Consider the following 16,946-nt stretch of genomic DNA (forward strand, 5'->3'; position numbering starts at 1 on the left):
CTTGCATGTACCCTGGACGATGTGTCTCCTTCTATGGTCACCTCGCCAACTCAGGCGTACAAATAGACACTTGCCCCACTTATTTGGCAGCCATCAGGGCTTACAGAAACTCAGAGGAGGAGATTTTTCCTCTTCCAACCCGATTGTCAAACGTTTGACGGGACTCGCCAGACTCTACCCACCCATCAAGAGGCCACACCCTGTCTGGGACCTCAACATAGTTCTGAGTGCCCTGGTGCACAAACCATTTGAACCAATGGCGTCCGCGGACATCAGGCTGGTCACCATAAAGATGGCCCTGCTAGTCGGCCTCACCTCGGCTCGCAGAATCAGCAAAATCCAGGCGCTGTTCGCCTTGGAGCCATATACTACATTTCACAAGGATAAAGTAGTCCTGCGGACACACCCAGCATTCCTGCCCAAGGGGCCTTCCGCGTTACATCTGAACGAAGAAATTGTGCTACCTACGTTTTTTACTGAGCCCAAAGACGAGGCACAGAGAGGTCTGCACTGCCTGGATGTCCGGCATGCCCTGAAATTCTACTTGGACTGGACCAAGGGCTTCCGCACGTCAGATGCACTTTTTGTCACCTTTGGCGGACCAAGACCGTGGTATCAGGTCTCCATTGCCGTTGGATGGTCTTGGCCATCAATGAAGCTTACTAGGGACAGCACAAGCCACTACCAGGCCAACAGGCAAGCCCATGCTGTCAGAGCTAAGGCAACAGCCATCGCTTTCCACCGGCATGTCCCAAGGCAAGTCATAAGTAGGGCGGCCTCATGGGCCACCCCTTTGGCTTTCTGCAAGCACTACTGTTTGGATGGCGGTTCTAGTTCAGACGCGGCTTTCAGACTGGCGGTTCTTAGAAACCTGTTTGCTTAAGGAGGGTCTCCTCTCCACCCTGGGGCTTCACTCAGTTGTAATCGCCCATGCAGTATGGAGGAAAGGGGACGGAACTTAAGAGTAATTATGAGTTACTCACCGTAGTGACTAAGTCCCCTTTCCTCCACACACCCCACCAGCCTCCCCCCTAATAAAACTGGTGTCATTAGGCAATCTTAATCTGTTGTCGACCCGTCCATGGGGACTGAGGTGTGGCGCCGGAGGGCGGAGTCAAGGCAGCGCATGTTTGGGAGAAGTCTCATTTTTATGACTAATTTCCCTCATCTAGTTAGTCCCCCAGCAGCTTTGCTGGATTTCTGGAGTTATTTGTTTCACTTGGTAAGAGTATACCTCTTTTTCCCATTCTTACCTGTGTTTTTGCCATTTGTATTTCAGCTGCTTTTGCGATTGTGGACTCTGGAGTACACCACTTCAGTAGCCCCCTTCTTTTATGTGTTACACAGCACCTTCAGTGCAGTGACACAGGGTTGTCTTTTAGACTTCCCACCGACTCCATTTCTGAGGCGGACTACTGTCCCCCAGAAGAAGGTAAAGTTGCCATTAAGTTTACCTAGTCATTTAACCACAGATCCAGTACACCCCCACCTTACATGGAGTACTGGAAAGGGTTAATCCTTAGCCCTTTTTATCTGTACCTCCTAAAGCATTGTTTTGCTCTTTTAACATTTAGACTTGACTGGTGGCAGTGGTATCTACCCTAACTTTTCTACCACGATTATACTATATAAACGTGGTATTGTTTTAGGCTATTATATTAGCCTCAAACATAAACCCGCTACACCAAATACTCTTTCTTTTGGCTCCGGTCAGGTTTATTCGCCATTTCTTTTTGTTAAAGTCCTTCTTGTGTTTTACTTTGCGCGGCAAACCAGGTTTGCCTTCTTTGTTCACTGTCTGTTGGCGGGCTTCTGCGAAGAAGCCCTCCTCCAGGCGCCTGGGTGCTAGGTGGGCTGAATGTGAGGGAGGGGTGTAGTCGCCCCCTGCACAGGGTATCCTAGGAAACCCAAGTCGCACTTTGCCATGATTGGCTGAGGTGGTTGTCCGGGCTGGACAACCCCCCTGCTGCGTGATTGACAGCCAGGCTGTGTGAATGGGGGATTTTTGCATAAAAGGCAGGTGTCTTGGGCTAGAAGTCAGAGTCGCCACTGGAGCTACAAGGAACAGAAGAGAAGCTGAGAATAAGATGGCTGCTGCAACTACCCCATCCTGGTGAAGCCCAGCTGCAGTCCTGAGCTATCTACCCTTCGACGACCAGAGAAGATCTAGTACGGAGTCGTCTTCCCTTGAGCCTGGTGGGGATAACCAGCTCATCTTCCACAGCCAGAGGATCCTCTTCTTGGTTGAAATTGCTGCACACTGCTGTAGTGGTCCGGATAACCATCTGAAAAGCCTCTCCTGTTTTTAAGGAGCGCAACTTTTATTCACCGTCGCTGCTGCCGGCTTCATCCCTGTGTGGTGCAGACCCCTCCAGACGTCGTCCTTCGTACCGAAGCTCCAGGAACCGTGGGTCTGCAGGAAACTACCAGGAACAACTGCCGTGGCACCAGCTTCTTCATTGAATAAGGAACTGTGTTCTGCTTGAGGAATTAGGGTGAATCCCTTTTCTTCGCCTCCAAGGCTTGCCCTTGTCTTCCCTCCTTCTTATAACTTTTGCTTCCTCTGTAGCAATATCTAAGTACTCCTGGCAACGTTGAATCTTGAAATGTCCGACTGTGTGATCCTCGACCACAGGAACCCAGTTCCACTTGACCCTGGCTCCAGCCTATTGACTCTTGAATTTCTGTCAACGAGTGTTCTCTGATTCTGTCTGCCTTGACAAATGTATTGCCTATGATTTTTGCCCCCAACTCTCTCTGGTTAACTCAGGTGCTAAGTATGTTTTTGCCCCAGTAACATTCCTTGTCGCGGATACGCGTATCTTTAGTAAAACCGAACTCTCATTACTGTCAAAAAGTGATCGCGTACGTATTCCCGGTAACGTCTTTTGTTTCACAACACCGGTCCATTAAAACATGGGTACTTACCTTGAGTTAGAGCGTACCAAAGTGAATTGGTTGGTTGTAGTGTATTTTACGTGTGATTTTGAATTAATAGAAGTGTTGTGTTTATAACAAATGGTTTAGAAAATAAATGTACTTGAAATCTTGAGTCAGTGTTTGCTTGAGTCACAGTAATTGTGGTCCCTTTGTTTAATCTCTGCTACTGCTCATATACTCTTGAGATATGCCTGGCTGCCCCGCTACTGCTACCACTTTAACGTAGTAGTTCAGGCTTGTACCAAAGGTGAACTTGTATTACCACTTGTAGTCTTAATTGTGTGTAGTGGTCCCTAAGGGCACTGCACAGGATTCTGCCTAAGAGCGCATGCTCCCTGGGCCGCACCCCTGCGCACCTCTAAATTTAAAGGGGAAGAGGGTTTTTCTGGTGAAAGAGGTTTTGTCTCCCATCCCTTGGAAGGGACGATCATGCAGTATGGAGGAAAGGGGACTAAGAGTAATTACGGTGAGTAACTCATAATTTAATTCACATTAAAAGATACATTTGACCTCTTCTTCAGTTATAGTCGTGTCTTCCTGTAGTGGTACATGAACTAATGGTCCAAACACATCCATGGATCTGTTTGGGTGAAAGCAGGGGCACAAGCTCCTGTGTCCTTTTCCCATATTTTATTTTTACTCTCTATTTTTATTTTTTGGGAGTCTTTTCCTTTTTTTAGGTAGTAAAAGTGGCCAATACACCCCTTATCTGTAGGGCTTTGCTTACCTGTTGCTTGGACAGCGTGCTGGCTGTTTCCAAGCACACCTAGCTCATTCCGCCGTTCAGGTTGATACCTGCTGCACCTATGGATTGGCCATTGGAACCTACAAGGCTTTCCCAGAGCATGTTTTTTTCCAGAGGTCATCACGATGGTTAACGCCCACCTCAACGGGTTATCTAGGCTCTTTCCTCTGGTACACAGGCCTTATCCTGACTGGGACCTCAGTGTGGTCCTTGCCGACTTGCAACGCAAACCCTTTGTTCCGATGGCCTTGGTGGACATCATGCTGGTGACCCTGAAGACAGTATTGCTAGTGGCCCTCACTTAGGTGCTCGGGGTCAGCGAGCTGCAGGCTCTATCTTCCTGCAAGCCCTTCCCCACGTTTCCCAACGACATTATCATCTTGCACACCCATCCTAATTATTTGATCTTCCGGCACCCAGGCTTCCAAAGTTTCTATCGCCCGGTGGATGGTCCAGGCCATTTCAGAGGCGTACACAGCCATGGGAAAAGCGGTTCTGGAGGGGATTCATGCCCATGGGGTCACAGCTAAGGCCACAGCCGTCATATTTCAAAGACATGCTTCTTGGGATGTCATCAGCAGGACGGCTACTTGAGCCACTCTGTCAGCATTCTGTAAGCACTATTTCCTGGATACCAGCCCCAGGCGACATGCAGAGTTCGGTCAGGTGGTTCTGAAAACCTTTTGCTTCATCCTAGATATGAGGCAGGTTGTCACAGCGCCACCCTGTGTCTTGTTCGGTGGAATCACCCAAAAGGATGGCGGAAAGGGGACGGAACGTATGAGTAATTAAAGTAACTCACTGTAGTGACTAGAGTACTCCTAATCCTTAGTCCCCTTTCCTCTATATGTCCCACCCACCTTCCCCGCTTGTATGCCAGGGGCTGAAGTATTTAGTATAGCCAGGTATTAAAGTGTCCGATGTGTTAAAAACGAGACTGAGGTGAGGTGCCGGAGGGCTGTGCCGCGGGAGGGGCGTTCACACGCCTAGACCGCTACCCACACGCTGGTTTAAATGTAAAGGGGAAGCTCAATTTTTCGCTGCCAAAGGTTCTGGTACTGTCCCCATGTTGGGAGACACCCACAAGGATGGGGCAAAGGGGACTAAGGACTAGCAGTACTCCAGTCACTGCAGTAACTTTAATATTTGTTGAACCCATTTAAATCTTTGATCATGACCCTTGTACCACTCTGAAATGCACCCTTTTCAGTCCATCTGGGTTCTGGGTGTTATGCCTTCCACTCTACCAACACCTAATCTGCCATAGCTGATTACTTGTGCCTTCCTCCATCTTTCTCTTTGGGTCTGCTATATCTTTCAGAGTTTAACGATGCATATAAGAGGGACCTTTTGACACTTACTGTTAAATGAAGTAGAACAAGTGCCTCATAGTGAAAGCGCTATAATAGTGGCAGCATTTTGTAGAAATTAATGCAACGGTCTACATCAGAAAGAGATGTGTTTATTGCCATTAAGAGCATGCTTTTTCTATGCTGCTTGTAAAAGATAGGAGCATGTAATATGGCTTAGTGTAACAAGACTGTCTCTACCTACTGCTCTGGCTCCTTTAGTCCGTTTTGTATTCATTGTATGCAGAGGCTCTGCTACCAATCAGCTGTACATTTGTGTATATGATTAATGGCAGTGTAACTTCAATATAATACCTGGGCCGTTCCCACTATCAGCTCACTCAAGCAGAGAAGGGAAAACGTGTAACTAAGATTTCAATGGTGATTGTGGGCTGTAGTTCACCCAGCCAACGTCTTGACACTGGATAATGTTGAACCCAAAGCATGGATTGCACTGAATTGCACATTTAGTACTTAAACGCCTATGCTGTACTGTTACAGGATTTTATCTCCAGCAGCTATTGCGTGTAGCGAGAGTAAAATGTGGACTCGTGGATTGCATTGAGATTTAAGTCTGGCATTCACCTAACCAGAAACAGATGCCCTCACAGTGGTTTACATTTACCCCACTGTATTTACAATTGTGAGATTGCATTCAGTTCTTCCTGATATAAACCACTCCAGTCATTCCACCATCCACGTGTACAACCCCAACAGCACCCATCATTACTAAACGCTGACATTGTCCAAATCCATGCATTCACCCACTCTCCACCAATGCAACCCTCCATATACTACACAACATGCTTAAAACAAGGGAGACCCAATCGTGAAGCAAGAAACTGTTTATGCGAAAAGTAATCAGACCCCTGTGTTGCATCAAAGGACAACCAGTAGGTTTTCTTTTTCAAAATGTACCAAGTGAAATCATTGACTATTGCTGCACACAGGACTTCCTTCTGAGAGTGGGGGTGTGCCCGATCAGTTCAAACATCTGATTGATTTAGCCTATTCTAAGGTGATCATGATTTACTCTACCACAGCTTTGTCCGCCCCCTTTCAACACCTCGTTTATCTCATATGTCAAGATTAAAGTGTGCACACATGAAAGTTATGATATTTGTATGGGAAACTGAGTTCCCTTCTACAGTCCAAAGTCCGACATTATTTCGCCCTCACGCACTCGGCACATGTCATGGATAGAACAAATGACCAAGAAGATTGTTTCTCAGGGCCTTGCTTTGACTCACTTCATACATTTTCCAAATTTCGAATTAAGTAGTTCAGTCATTTTGTTTGTTGTGATACTGCATTTTTTGCTTCTCGCTAGTCTTTTTTTAACATGTATTTTGTTTATATATTTAGTACCACACTAAAGCATGTTTAACAGTATGTGTGTAAAATACGGAATATGTAATTACATTCGATTTGCTTAAAATAGTGTTTTCTAGTCCCTAACAATATACATACTGAATAATTTTGATTGTCAGACTCCCAATACACAAAATAGTCTAAACAAACATCAATTAAATTCCCCCATTGCTTCCTCTTTATATGAAGTTATTTGCCCTCCATGCATACCCTTTTCTCTTTCCTGACTTTTATTTCCTGTTCATTTGTTTAGTTGAATCACTCATTGATGCATATAAATTATTTGTTAGGGGAAGATGTTGAATTATTTTTTAATTGTTCCCTTCTAAGCAATAATAAAGTCCCTCAACACAGTAAGATAGAATGCCACGAGTTCAGTGAAGTGGAATTGAAATGACCTTTGCTTGCAAAGCCAGCAGTGGAATTTTGCACTGCGTATATTGAAGGCAAGGTAGAATTGTGACTTGATGCAATCACTCATTTTTTAGACCTGTTCTGGGCATGAAGCACTTCACACGCTATTCTTGAGCATCTCGCCCAAAACGACTGATTGTTCAGCTTTGTATATGAGGAAACTGTGACGAATTAACTGTACTGTATGACCAAACAAAATATGTCCTAGTATCTTTAAAAGCTAATCGCACTTGGTACATGGTGTGTGGCTACACTTGCACGAGTGCTGTTAAAATGCAATGTATAAGAAATGTAAAATGCTGACGAAGTAGTTTGTGTATCCTCTCAACCGATTGCCTTTTCCCATTTCTTTGCAGTATGAACCAAGAGGGCCAGGTAGGCCACCATTGTACCAAAGAAGAATTTCTTCTAGCTCAGTCCAGGCTTGTTCTGAAGATCTAGTAACTGCTCAAGAAAATCTGGTTCAATGTAAAGAACTTCAGGACCCCAGCAATCAACCTCCATACACCTATTCACAACCCGAGCTATGGATGAATGCCACCTCATCTGCCCAGTTCCAGAACATTCCATGCAATGGTTCGAACAGAGCAGGGCTACCTAGGGAATTGTTAGGTAAGGTGTTTAGACGCATATGGCCTGTAATAAGCCCATGCTGCATTCATGGTTTCTTTTTCTTTGAGCCCTTGTTTTTTCTTTTTAAATTAAATGAATGTACACATCTCTTTGCATAAATGTGTGCAGGATTGAAACATTGCTCCTTTTGAGAAGACCTAAAATAAGGTAATATAATTTTGCTTTCACAAAATAATCTAGAAATAGGAAAAGCCTTGATAACCAATGCATTCAATTGTTACTCCTACATTCCGTCCCCTTTCCTCCATACTGTATGGGCGTCCCTCGCTAGGGACAGGAGACGGAACCTTTTTCACCAGAAAAATCATCTTTCCCCTTTAAATTTAGATCCGCACGGGGGCGTGGCCTTTGGAGCATGCACTCCCCTGACTCCACCCACCAGCACAACTCCTAGTCCTCTTTTCCGCATCGACAGGAACTGACCGCTTTCAACAGCGCTCCTGGGTTAGGCCTCTGGCCTAGTAATTCCACACGCTCTTCCCCGGAGAAGTATTCTTGTCTTCTTTTTTTCTTTTCAATGATCAGGTACTCCTTTGTCGTCTGGCGCCACGCTCCTCCCCGGCGCATGTCGGCGACGGTGGGCTTCAGCAGGTGTCCAGCCTGCAAAGGTCCCTTCCCAACGTCCGACCCCCACGCCCTCTGCCTCCGGTGCCTTGGCCCAGACCACGGCTCGGACGCTGTACCGCGTGCAACACCTTGACTCCGTGCGTGCTCAAGAATCGACTAGCCAGGTGGCGGGAGCTCTTCGGAAGATCGCCTCCAGAGGACCTCAAAGCGTTTGTGAAGCAGAAGACCAGGCCTGAGGTAGGTGCCCTGTTCTCCTCCGCTCCCTGCAAGTCTGACTCCTTCCCAAGGAAGCGCCCAAGCGGGAGGGACCCATCAGGTCCTAAGACCAGCAACAACACTGAGGCTGCTCCAACTACCACTGTATAGGGAGACAAAGTTTAAAGTTGGGTACTACAGGTGCCTTGCATTAACACTTAAAACAAAACAATATGGGGGACCAGTTGGAAAAATAATATCAAATTTTAATAATAACGAAGAAATCAGCAAGTCTAAAACATCCAATTAAACAGATTGGTCCATGACAGTGCATATAAAAAAATCTATCAATATACAAACAACAAAATAGGAAATACGTTGCAGGCTTAAGTGGCTACTTTACAAAAATATTACCAAAGGAATATGACCACTGTGGGTACTCGTCTAGCAACAAAGTGTATAGTACCCGTCCGCATATGGATCAATATGTCATATAGTATAAACCCTGTTTAAAGTCCAGAGATGTGTCTCGACATGTTTCTGTTCCTTAGGGCAAAGTGTGGAACATTCATCAGGAGGTAACAATTCAACAGTATAGCCTATTTTACAAGAAATGATGGTACACAGATTCATTCGAGCCTAATAGTACCTATGGTGGTGCCAGTGGGGGCTCTCTACTTAGATTAGTAGGTGTAGGGAGGCGGCCATCGCGACCCTATGGCATCCATTGGTTTGCGAGCAGGAATGTATCACCGCAGTCATTACCTGTGTGAAGAGGTGCACGGGATGCAGGTCTTGCGTGTGCAACTAGCCAAATGTGAGCTAGTTGAGCTAGTTGAGCTCACATTCGGCTAGTTGCACACGCAAGACCTGCATCCCCGTGCACCTCTTCACACAGGTAATGACTGCGGTGATACATTCCTGCTCGCTAACCAATGGATGCCATAGGGTCGTGATGGCCGCCTCCCTACACCTACTAATCTAAGTAGAGAGCCCCCACTGGCACCACCATAGGTACTATTAGGCTCGAATGAATCTGTGTACCATAATTTCTTGTAAAATAGGCTATACTGTTGAATTGTTACCTCCTGATGAATGGTCCACACTTTGCCCTAAGGAACAGAAACATGTCGAGACACATCTCTGGACTTTAAACAGGGTTTATACTATATGACATATTGATCCATATGCGGACGGGTACTATACACTTTGTTGCTAGACGAGTACCCACAGTGGTCATATTCCTTTGGTAATATTTTTGTAAAGTAGCCACTTAAGCCTGCAACGTATTTCCTATTTTGTTGTTTGTACATTGATAGATTTTTTATATGCACTGTCATGGACCAATCTGTTTAATTGGATGTTTTAGACTTGCTGATTTCTTCGTTATTATTAAAATTTGATATTATTTTTCCAACTGGTCCCCCATATTGTTTTGTTTTAAGTGTTAATGCAAGGCACCTGTAGTACCCAACTTTAAACTTTGTCTCCCTATACAGTGACTATTATCCTCCCGGATATAGACAAAGTATACACTGCTAATTTGGTATTAGTCAGTAGTGTTCCGGGTTTCCTCCTTTTGTAAGCTGCTCCAACTAGCAGCCACCATGCCGAGGGGTAGCAAGATCCTACCAGTGCTACCGCTGATGGCCGCCAGGCTCTATTACCGGGTCCCAACCCGAGGGGTAAGCCCTAACACCGGACCCATGTCAGAGGGGACGCCTGCATGCAGCACTAACAGCACCTCAGCCGAGGGCACTCCGCCTACCAGGCCCCATCCTGAGGTGCAGGGTAGGCCTCAACCACCACCAATCAATGTACTGGTGGAAGCCAGTCCCAGCTCCGCAAGTTCCACGACGCAAGCAGTGGCACGGAGCAAAACAAAATGGCTGCCAGACCAGACAAAATGGCAGCTCACCCGACGCCTTTTCCATTCGGAGACCAGGCAGGGGAATGAATTCCAGGTGGGATTGGTCAACCCCTGTCAGTTGGTCCACATCCTATCCATCCACTTCTAAGGGCAAATATGCTTCACCCTATGCAGCGAGACAAGGCACGCCTAGGACACAGCAGCCTCAGGGCCCGACCCCTATGCCTATACAATCGGGCACTCCTCCGGCCTGTGAAGAAAGGTTCTTCAAGAAGTTCCTCGCACTCATGAGATAACCAAAGATGGGTACCATCCTCGGGGATTTGATCAGGGACATGCTCCCTCCTGCTCAGCCGCAAGCACCCATGGCAATGCCCCTGGGTACAGCTTAGCATCCGGCTTCCATGCCCGTACCAGTCATGGCAGCCCCGTCCCGCATGCATGTACCAGTCATGGCAGCCCCTGCTCTGCATCCTCAGCAGTCTCTGGCACTGATAATCTGCACGTCACAGCTGCCAGCACCCAGCACTCCTACAACTCCCCCAGACCTGCAGGACACAACAATGGACACAGACCAGGAAGAGGACCCGGACCCTCCATCGTCAGCCAAAGCTTTTCACGAACGGCTGGCGGGCCTGGCAGAGTACCTAGGAATCCCGCAGCCACCGGTAAAACAACCGGAGGCGGGGGTACTGGCTGAAGTTCTCACGCTACGCCCTAGTGCTAGAGCGGGAATCCCACTTCAGAAAGACGTAGTAGCGCTTGCCAAAAAAGGATGGCTGAAGCCACACTCTACCCAGCCTACCAATAGATGTCTCAATGCTAAATACAGGCAAACAGAAGGGGTCCCCCCTCTTATTGTCGGCGCACCCCCAACCACATTCCTCTGTGATAGCAGCAGCATCACTGTAATCCAAGCCACAATCTTCTTTGGCGACTTCGGCCTCAACACTCCTGGGCAAGGAGGAAAAGATCTTGGAGGCGTTAGGCATGACCATGTATGCCAATGCCACTCCCCACCTTCGCCCGGCCAACGCAGATTCCATGTTGGCGGCTGTCAACCAGAAGCTATGGCAGGAGACATCCAATTTCCTCCCTGAGCTCCCTGCTCACAGCCAGACTGGCTTCAAAGCTGGGCTGGCTGAGGCCCAAATAGTGGCACAAGACATAATGGAGTCCACCGTGGCCCACATCGACACTTCAGGTCTGTCCATTTGCATCGCTACCGACATGAGAAGGATGGCTTGACTAAGAGCCACAAGATTCAATCCAGATGTGCAGGAACGCATACTAGACCTGCCTTTCGAGGCTAGTACCGGTTTCATTCGACAACGGAACGCAATAAGAAAAAGAATAGCTCGCAGACAGCGAAATCTGTATCGATTCTCACCAAGTCCACTCCCAAGACCTACAGCCAAACGCACCAGCGTTCGGACAAGGTTTGGTCCTTCGGAGGCTTCAGAGGCTTTCAAGAGAGACGGTCCTGGCAACCGGACATTTCCCCTAGCTAGCACAGGCACCAACAGCACAAGGCGGGTAACAAGGGTTTTTTCCAGTCCACCTCCTCAGCCCCAGCCTCAGAAGGGAAGAAATTCTGACAGACCCATCCAGATCCACCAGTCTCCTGTGGGGGGCAGGTTTGCCCTTCATACTGGCGGACAAGGTTCACAGACCCATGGATCCTCTCAGTAGTATCCATGGGGTTCCGGTTCCCCATTCCTCCACCTTCTCCTTCCTCCCCTCCACTCCCGCAGATTGGTACAGCAACTTTGTTGGTGGAAATATGCTTTTTAGTAGCGAGCCAGGCCGCGGAGGAAGTCCCAGCCTCACAGCGGGGCATGGGCTTATATTCACGAATTTCCGCCATACACAAAAAGAACCAGGCTGGCCTGAGAGTTGTGTAGGACCTTTGCACCTTGAGCCTTTCCCTCCCCCCCTAAAAGTACAAGATGGTTACCCAGCCTTCATAGCAGAGACAATGTGTGTGGGAGACTGGATGTGCTCCTTGGATCTGAAGGATACCTACCTTCACGTCCCAATTTGGGAACCCCATCGGTCCTCCCTGAGGTTCAAGATCATGGGTTTTCACTTTCAATACAGGGTTCTACCCTTTGGACTCAATTCGGCCCCCAGGTTCTTTACAAGGCTAATGAACGCAGTGGCAACCCTACTCAGGGCGCAAGGCCATCATATTTACCCATATCTAGACGACTGGCTAGTCAGTGCGAGATCTCCGGAGGCGGTCCAACATACGGCATCCACCCTCATGGATACACTATACAACAGTATCTGGACTTTGCATCGAATGCCTTTCCATCGAAAAAATATACATTGAATGCATTTTTTTAACGGGGTCATTTTTTGGGGGGGTTTAAAGGGTAAAATACAGGGCTTCGGAGGGGGACCCGCATAAAAAAAATGAAGAATAAAAAATGCATTTGATGCACATTTTTTCGATGCTAAATTTTCGATGGAAAGGTCCCTCCAAGGAAAAAATTACATGCAAGGACCATAAACCCTATACGACCTGGGATTTTATATCAATCTCAAATAGTCACAGCTGGTGGCCACACAAAGCCTGACCTTACTGGGGCTTATCTGGGATACAAGCTCTGATAGGATCTTCCCCTCGCAGGACAGGATCACGGCCATCAAGAGGGCCACTCTGAATTTTCTCAGCAGAGCAGTGACCTCGGCGTGGTGGTACCGACACCTGTTGGGATTTATGGCTGCATGTATTTGTATTTGTATTTATTGGTTTATATAGCGCTTTACACCGAAGCGCTGCACAATTGAACAACTTGATACATAAAAAACATAAAACAATGTAACGGTAGAAGCAAATTACAGTAATGAATCAGTCAACAAAACAGTAAGAAGAGCAATTAATCTGAAGGGAATAGGGAGTGTAGCGCAGTGGGACTGGGAGGGAGAGGGAGAGGTGGGGAGGAGGATAAGGAGGAGAGAAGGAGAAGGATGAGAGTGGGGTGGGCGGGGGGTGGAGTGAGATGATTGAGGGGGAGATAAGGGGAGGAGGGGGAGTAAAAGGGGAAGAGGATTCAAGGCGGGGGGTGGAGAAGGAGAGATGTAAGGGAGGAGCGGAATGAGGAGAAGGTAGGAATAGAACGGATAGAGAGAGGTAGGGAGTTGGAAGCTGGGAGCTGGAAGGAGCAGAAACGGGAGGGGGCACAAGGGGACAGCGGTACAGTGAGAAGGAAGAGGTCAGCTGAACGAAGGGAGCGGGAAGGAGTGTAGAAAGAGAGGAGTGAGGAGAGGTAAGGAGGAGCAAGCTCATGGAGAGATTTGAAGACAAGGCAGAGAAAGTGAAATTTAAGTTGAGAGTGAAATGGAAGCCAGCCAAGGGAGGAGAGAGAAGACGAGATGGAGTCACGGGAGGGAAGGAGACAGAGGGTATGAACAGCAGAATGGTAGATAGATTTGAGGGGGGTGAAATGAGAAGTAGGTAGTCCAAAGAGTAAGGAGGAGCAGTAGAAGAGGCGAGAGAAGATAAGGGAGGAGATTAAAAGTTTAGTGGCATGAAAGGTGAGAGAGGGGCAGACTGCAAATATTGAAGAGGTGGTAGCAACAGGCGCGAGAAGTGAGAGAGATGGTGGGAGAAAGAAAGAGAGGAGTCGAAGTAAATGCCTAAGTTACGAGCATGGAGAGAGATAGGGAGATTAGTGGGAGGGAAGTGAATGAATGGAGGAGAAGAGAGAGGGGGCAGAGAGTTGGAGGGGAAAAAAGACGACTTCAGTCTTATCAGTGTTGAGGGATAGAAAGCGGGAAGACATCCAATTCTTTATGGCAGTAAGGAAGAGAGTTTCAGGTGGAGGTCAGATGAGAAAGAAGAGAAGAGTTGAGTGTTGTCGGCATAGAAATGGTGGAAAATGCCAAACGAGGAGATAACAGGGGCAAGGAGGGAGGTGTAAAGTGAGAAAAGGAAAGGTCCAAGCACTGATCCTTGAGGTACGCCGTATTCAAGAGGCTGGGTTGGAGAGGACCGGCCACCCCAGGAGACAGTGAACGTGCGGGAGGAGAGATAAGAGGGTAGCCAGTTAAGAACAGAGCCTTTAAATCCAAAGGAAGAAAGAGTGTTAAGAAGGGGTTGATCGACTGTGTCGAAGGCAGCAGAGAGGTCAAGAAGAATGAGGACTGAGGATTGCTTGGAGTGTCGAGTAGAGAGGAGGGAGATAAGGATGTAGGTAAGAGCAGTTTCAGTAGAGTGTTTAGGACGGAAGCCAGATTGGGAGGGGGGGTAGAAGAGAGTGGTTGGTGACAAAGGTTGAGAGCTGGCAGTAGGCGAGACACTCGAGAAGCTTAGAGAGGAATGGAAGAAGAGAGGTAAGGCGGAAGTTAGAGGTGAGAAGGGGATCGGCAGAAGGTTTCTTCAAAATAGGGATGATAGTAGCGTGCTTGAAAGCAGAGGGGAATGTGGCTGATGAAAGGCAGGTGTTGAAGAAGGAAGTTATGTAGGGAATAAGAAGAGGGTAGATCTTAGGGATAAGAAGGGATGGAAGAGGGTCAGTGGGGGCGGAAGTGGGGTGGGCTTTGGACAGGAAGGTGGAAACGTCAGAGGGGGATACAGGTGAGACATGTCTTCTTGCAGTGCCACATATGAGGCGGTTGCAGCTACATTTCTCAGCCTCCTGGAACCAGAAGAAGGGTTCGCAGGGAGCTACCCTGGACAACCACAGCACCATGAAGTATGGTCCAGGCAGGAGATGATGGCTATCTGGCTTGCTTTCAAAGCCTTTCTACCTGTTATCTCCGGCAGGGTGATTCTCATTCAAACAGACAGCTCCACCTGCATGTATTACGTCAACAAGCAGGGTGGCACCTGGTCCTCTCCCATCTGCAGACTGGCAATCGACATTTGGGAGTGGGCTCTGGTGAACAACATACACCTGTCAGCAGCGCACCTCCCATGGGAATCCAACCTAGAGGCGGACCAGCTCAGCAGGCTGGCCGCGTTCAACTATGAATGGCAGTTGGACAAGCAGGTCCTTCAGGGGATCTTCAACAGGTGAGGTTATCCGCAGGTGGACCTCTTCGCACCAGTGCCAACCGGAGGTGCACCCAGTTTGCCTTCTGTCAGGGGCAAGGCATGGGTTCGCTGGGCGACACAATGCAGATCCAGTGGAACAGCATGATCGCTGATCAAAAACTCAGAAGCTTCATACTTGGCTGTCATATCTCAAATAGGCATGTTTTAGACCTGTAGTTAACGTGGAGCAGTTCTAGCGATAGACTTTTGTTTCAAAGATTGTTCAGAATACTTAAAAGGTTCCGACGCTGACACTCAAAACCCTCTAAATTGAAAGCCAGATGTGTTCAGTCCAGAAAGGCAAAATGGAAATCTACAGGACGCTTCGCAAAACCTGTCCATAAAAGGGATAAGAGCCTAAAGTAAAGAATCTGAAGATGACCTCTGTGGTTAGGGCTAGGGCATGCTCAATTTGATTTTAGGAAAAACACACAAAAGGAAGTTTATAAGCTGCTCCCAGGTTACTCCCTGTACCTCATTTTGGCAATGCATGTGGATGTACACTGAATCATGACCTGATAAACATTGTGTCTTCCTGTTCATCCTCTTTGTCCGCCTGCTTCTCCAGTTTAACCAATCCTACTGTCTTCCAATCCTGTTGCAGCATCTTCCCCACATCATTTGCCTGCTGCTTCAACGCCATCAAATCTCTAAGATGCTGTCTTCTCCTTTACCCAACTTAGTAAAAACTTTTCTGATCAAAAATATCAGTCTTCGACCTTTTGCCCCCAAACATTCAAACTCACCTCTTGTCACCTCATTAAGTAGTGTGCCCCAAACTCCCTGAATCCATAAATACTCAGCAGGAATTTTGAAAGTGATGGAAAACAAAACTCCTTACCTGCTGACCAGGTAGCCTGACAGTTCAGGAAATGTGCCATTGAGTGAAATTCTATGACTTTCCTGTATGTTGAAAGCCATTTACCATAAAGATATTTTAACTACACATCTCATCAGCCATAAAAAGTGTTTTAATGGTGAGGGATCATAGGAGTCACTGTCCAAAACCTCTGGAGTCGCAGGTTGCAAATCCCTGCTATAGCGGAAGTGCCTTGAAGTAAAGAAGGTTGACCATTTCAATCCCAGACACCTCTTTCTGAAACCATAAGTAGAACTTCCAGGAAAGCCAGATCCATTACCTGAAGTCTTGGTGTCAAAGCCACACATGTAGCGCTTGGATTGGCACCAACAGTGTTAAGCCTAGGGTAAACACTATTCATGACTTTGCCTTTTGGTTGCATTGTCCAAAAAGCCCCTTAAAGCCATCAAGCCATTTTGAAATTATCAGCCCCCTTTAAATAGTCTTTGGCTGGTTCAAAAGAAGGTATGGCTAATTAATGTGATGGGTTGAAGGTCATGAATTCTTCTTAAACACTGGCAATGTTCTGAGACATATTCCACACCACCTTTTTTTTAGCCAACCAATTCAAATACTTAGTTGTTTCCGAATGTTTCAGTGAGGGCTCATTTCAAGCAGATTCAAAAGTACTACTCGTAATTGATATGTGCCTTCTCAGAAGAATTTGGCCATGAAAGTCTTGAGAGGAAATGATCTGTAATTCTAGCATCCCCAGAGCTTTTCGTCTTGTGGTAGTTCAATCCTCTAAATCCTTTTTAGTTCTACATCATCACCAGGAGCACATGTTTAGAGATTCTGAAACTGTAAAACTGTTTTTGTGCATGGTCTCTGATCTAGTGTTATTTAAATGAGCTAAGCTTTGCAATGTTTTCCAAAGGTATTTTTTTTTCTCAGTGGATTTACTAGAGAGATTTATATTAACTTCCTTTTGTTCTATTGGGTTAATTAATATTTCACTC

General features: G+C 47.1%; 1 protein-coding gene across 9 annotated transcripts in view; it reads left to right on the plus strand.

Annotated features, from left to right (window-relative positions):
- HELZ (helicase with zinc finger) overlaps nucleotides 1-16,946 on the plus strand; it is a 2,743,493-nt gene that overhangs the window by 2,667,604 nt on the left and 58,943 nt on the right. For all 9 annotated transcript variants that reach the window (XM_069655034.1, XM_069655036.1, XM_069655035.1 and 6 more), the window contains one exon: nucleotides 7,176-7,431. In XM_069655034.1, coding sequence (XP_069511135.1) covers nucleotides 7,176-7,431 — 256 coding nt within the window. The remainder of the gene's footprint in view (nucleotides 1-7,175; nucleotides 7,432-16,946) is intronic.

The sequence above is a fragment of the Ambystoma mexicanum genome, chromosome 3q, assembly GCF_040938575.1.
Source record: "Ambystoma mexicanum isolate Mex_15411 chromosome 3q, UKY_AmexF1_1, whole genome shotgun sequence".
In the NCBI taxonomy this organism is placed as follows: domain Eukaryota; kingdom Metazoa; phylum Chordata; class Amphibia; order Caudata; family Ambystomatidae; genus Ambystoma; species Ambystoma mexicanum.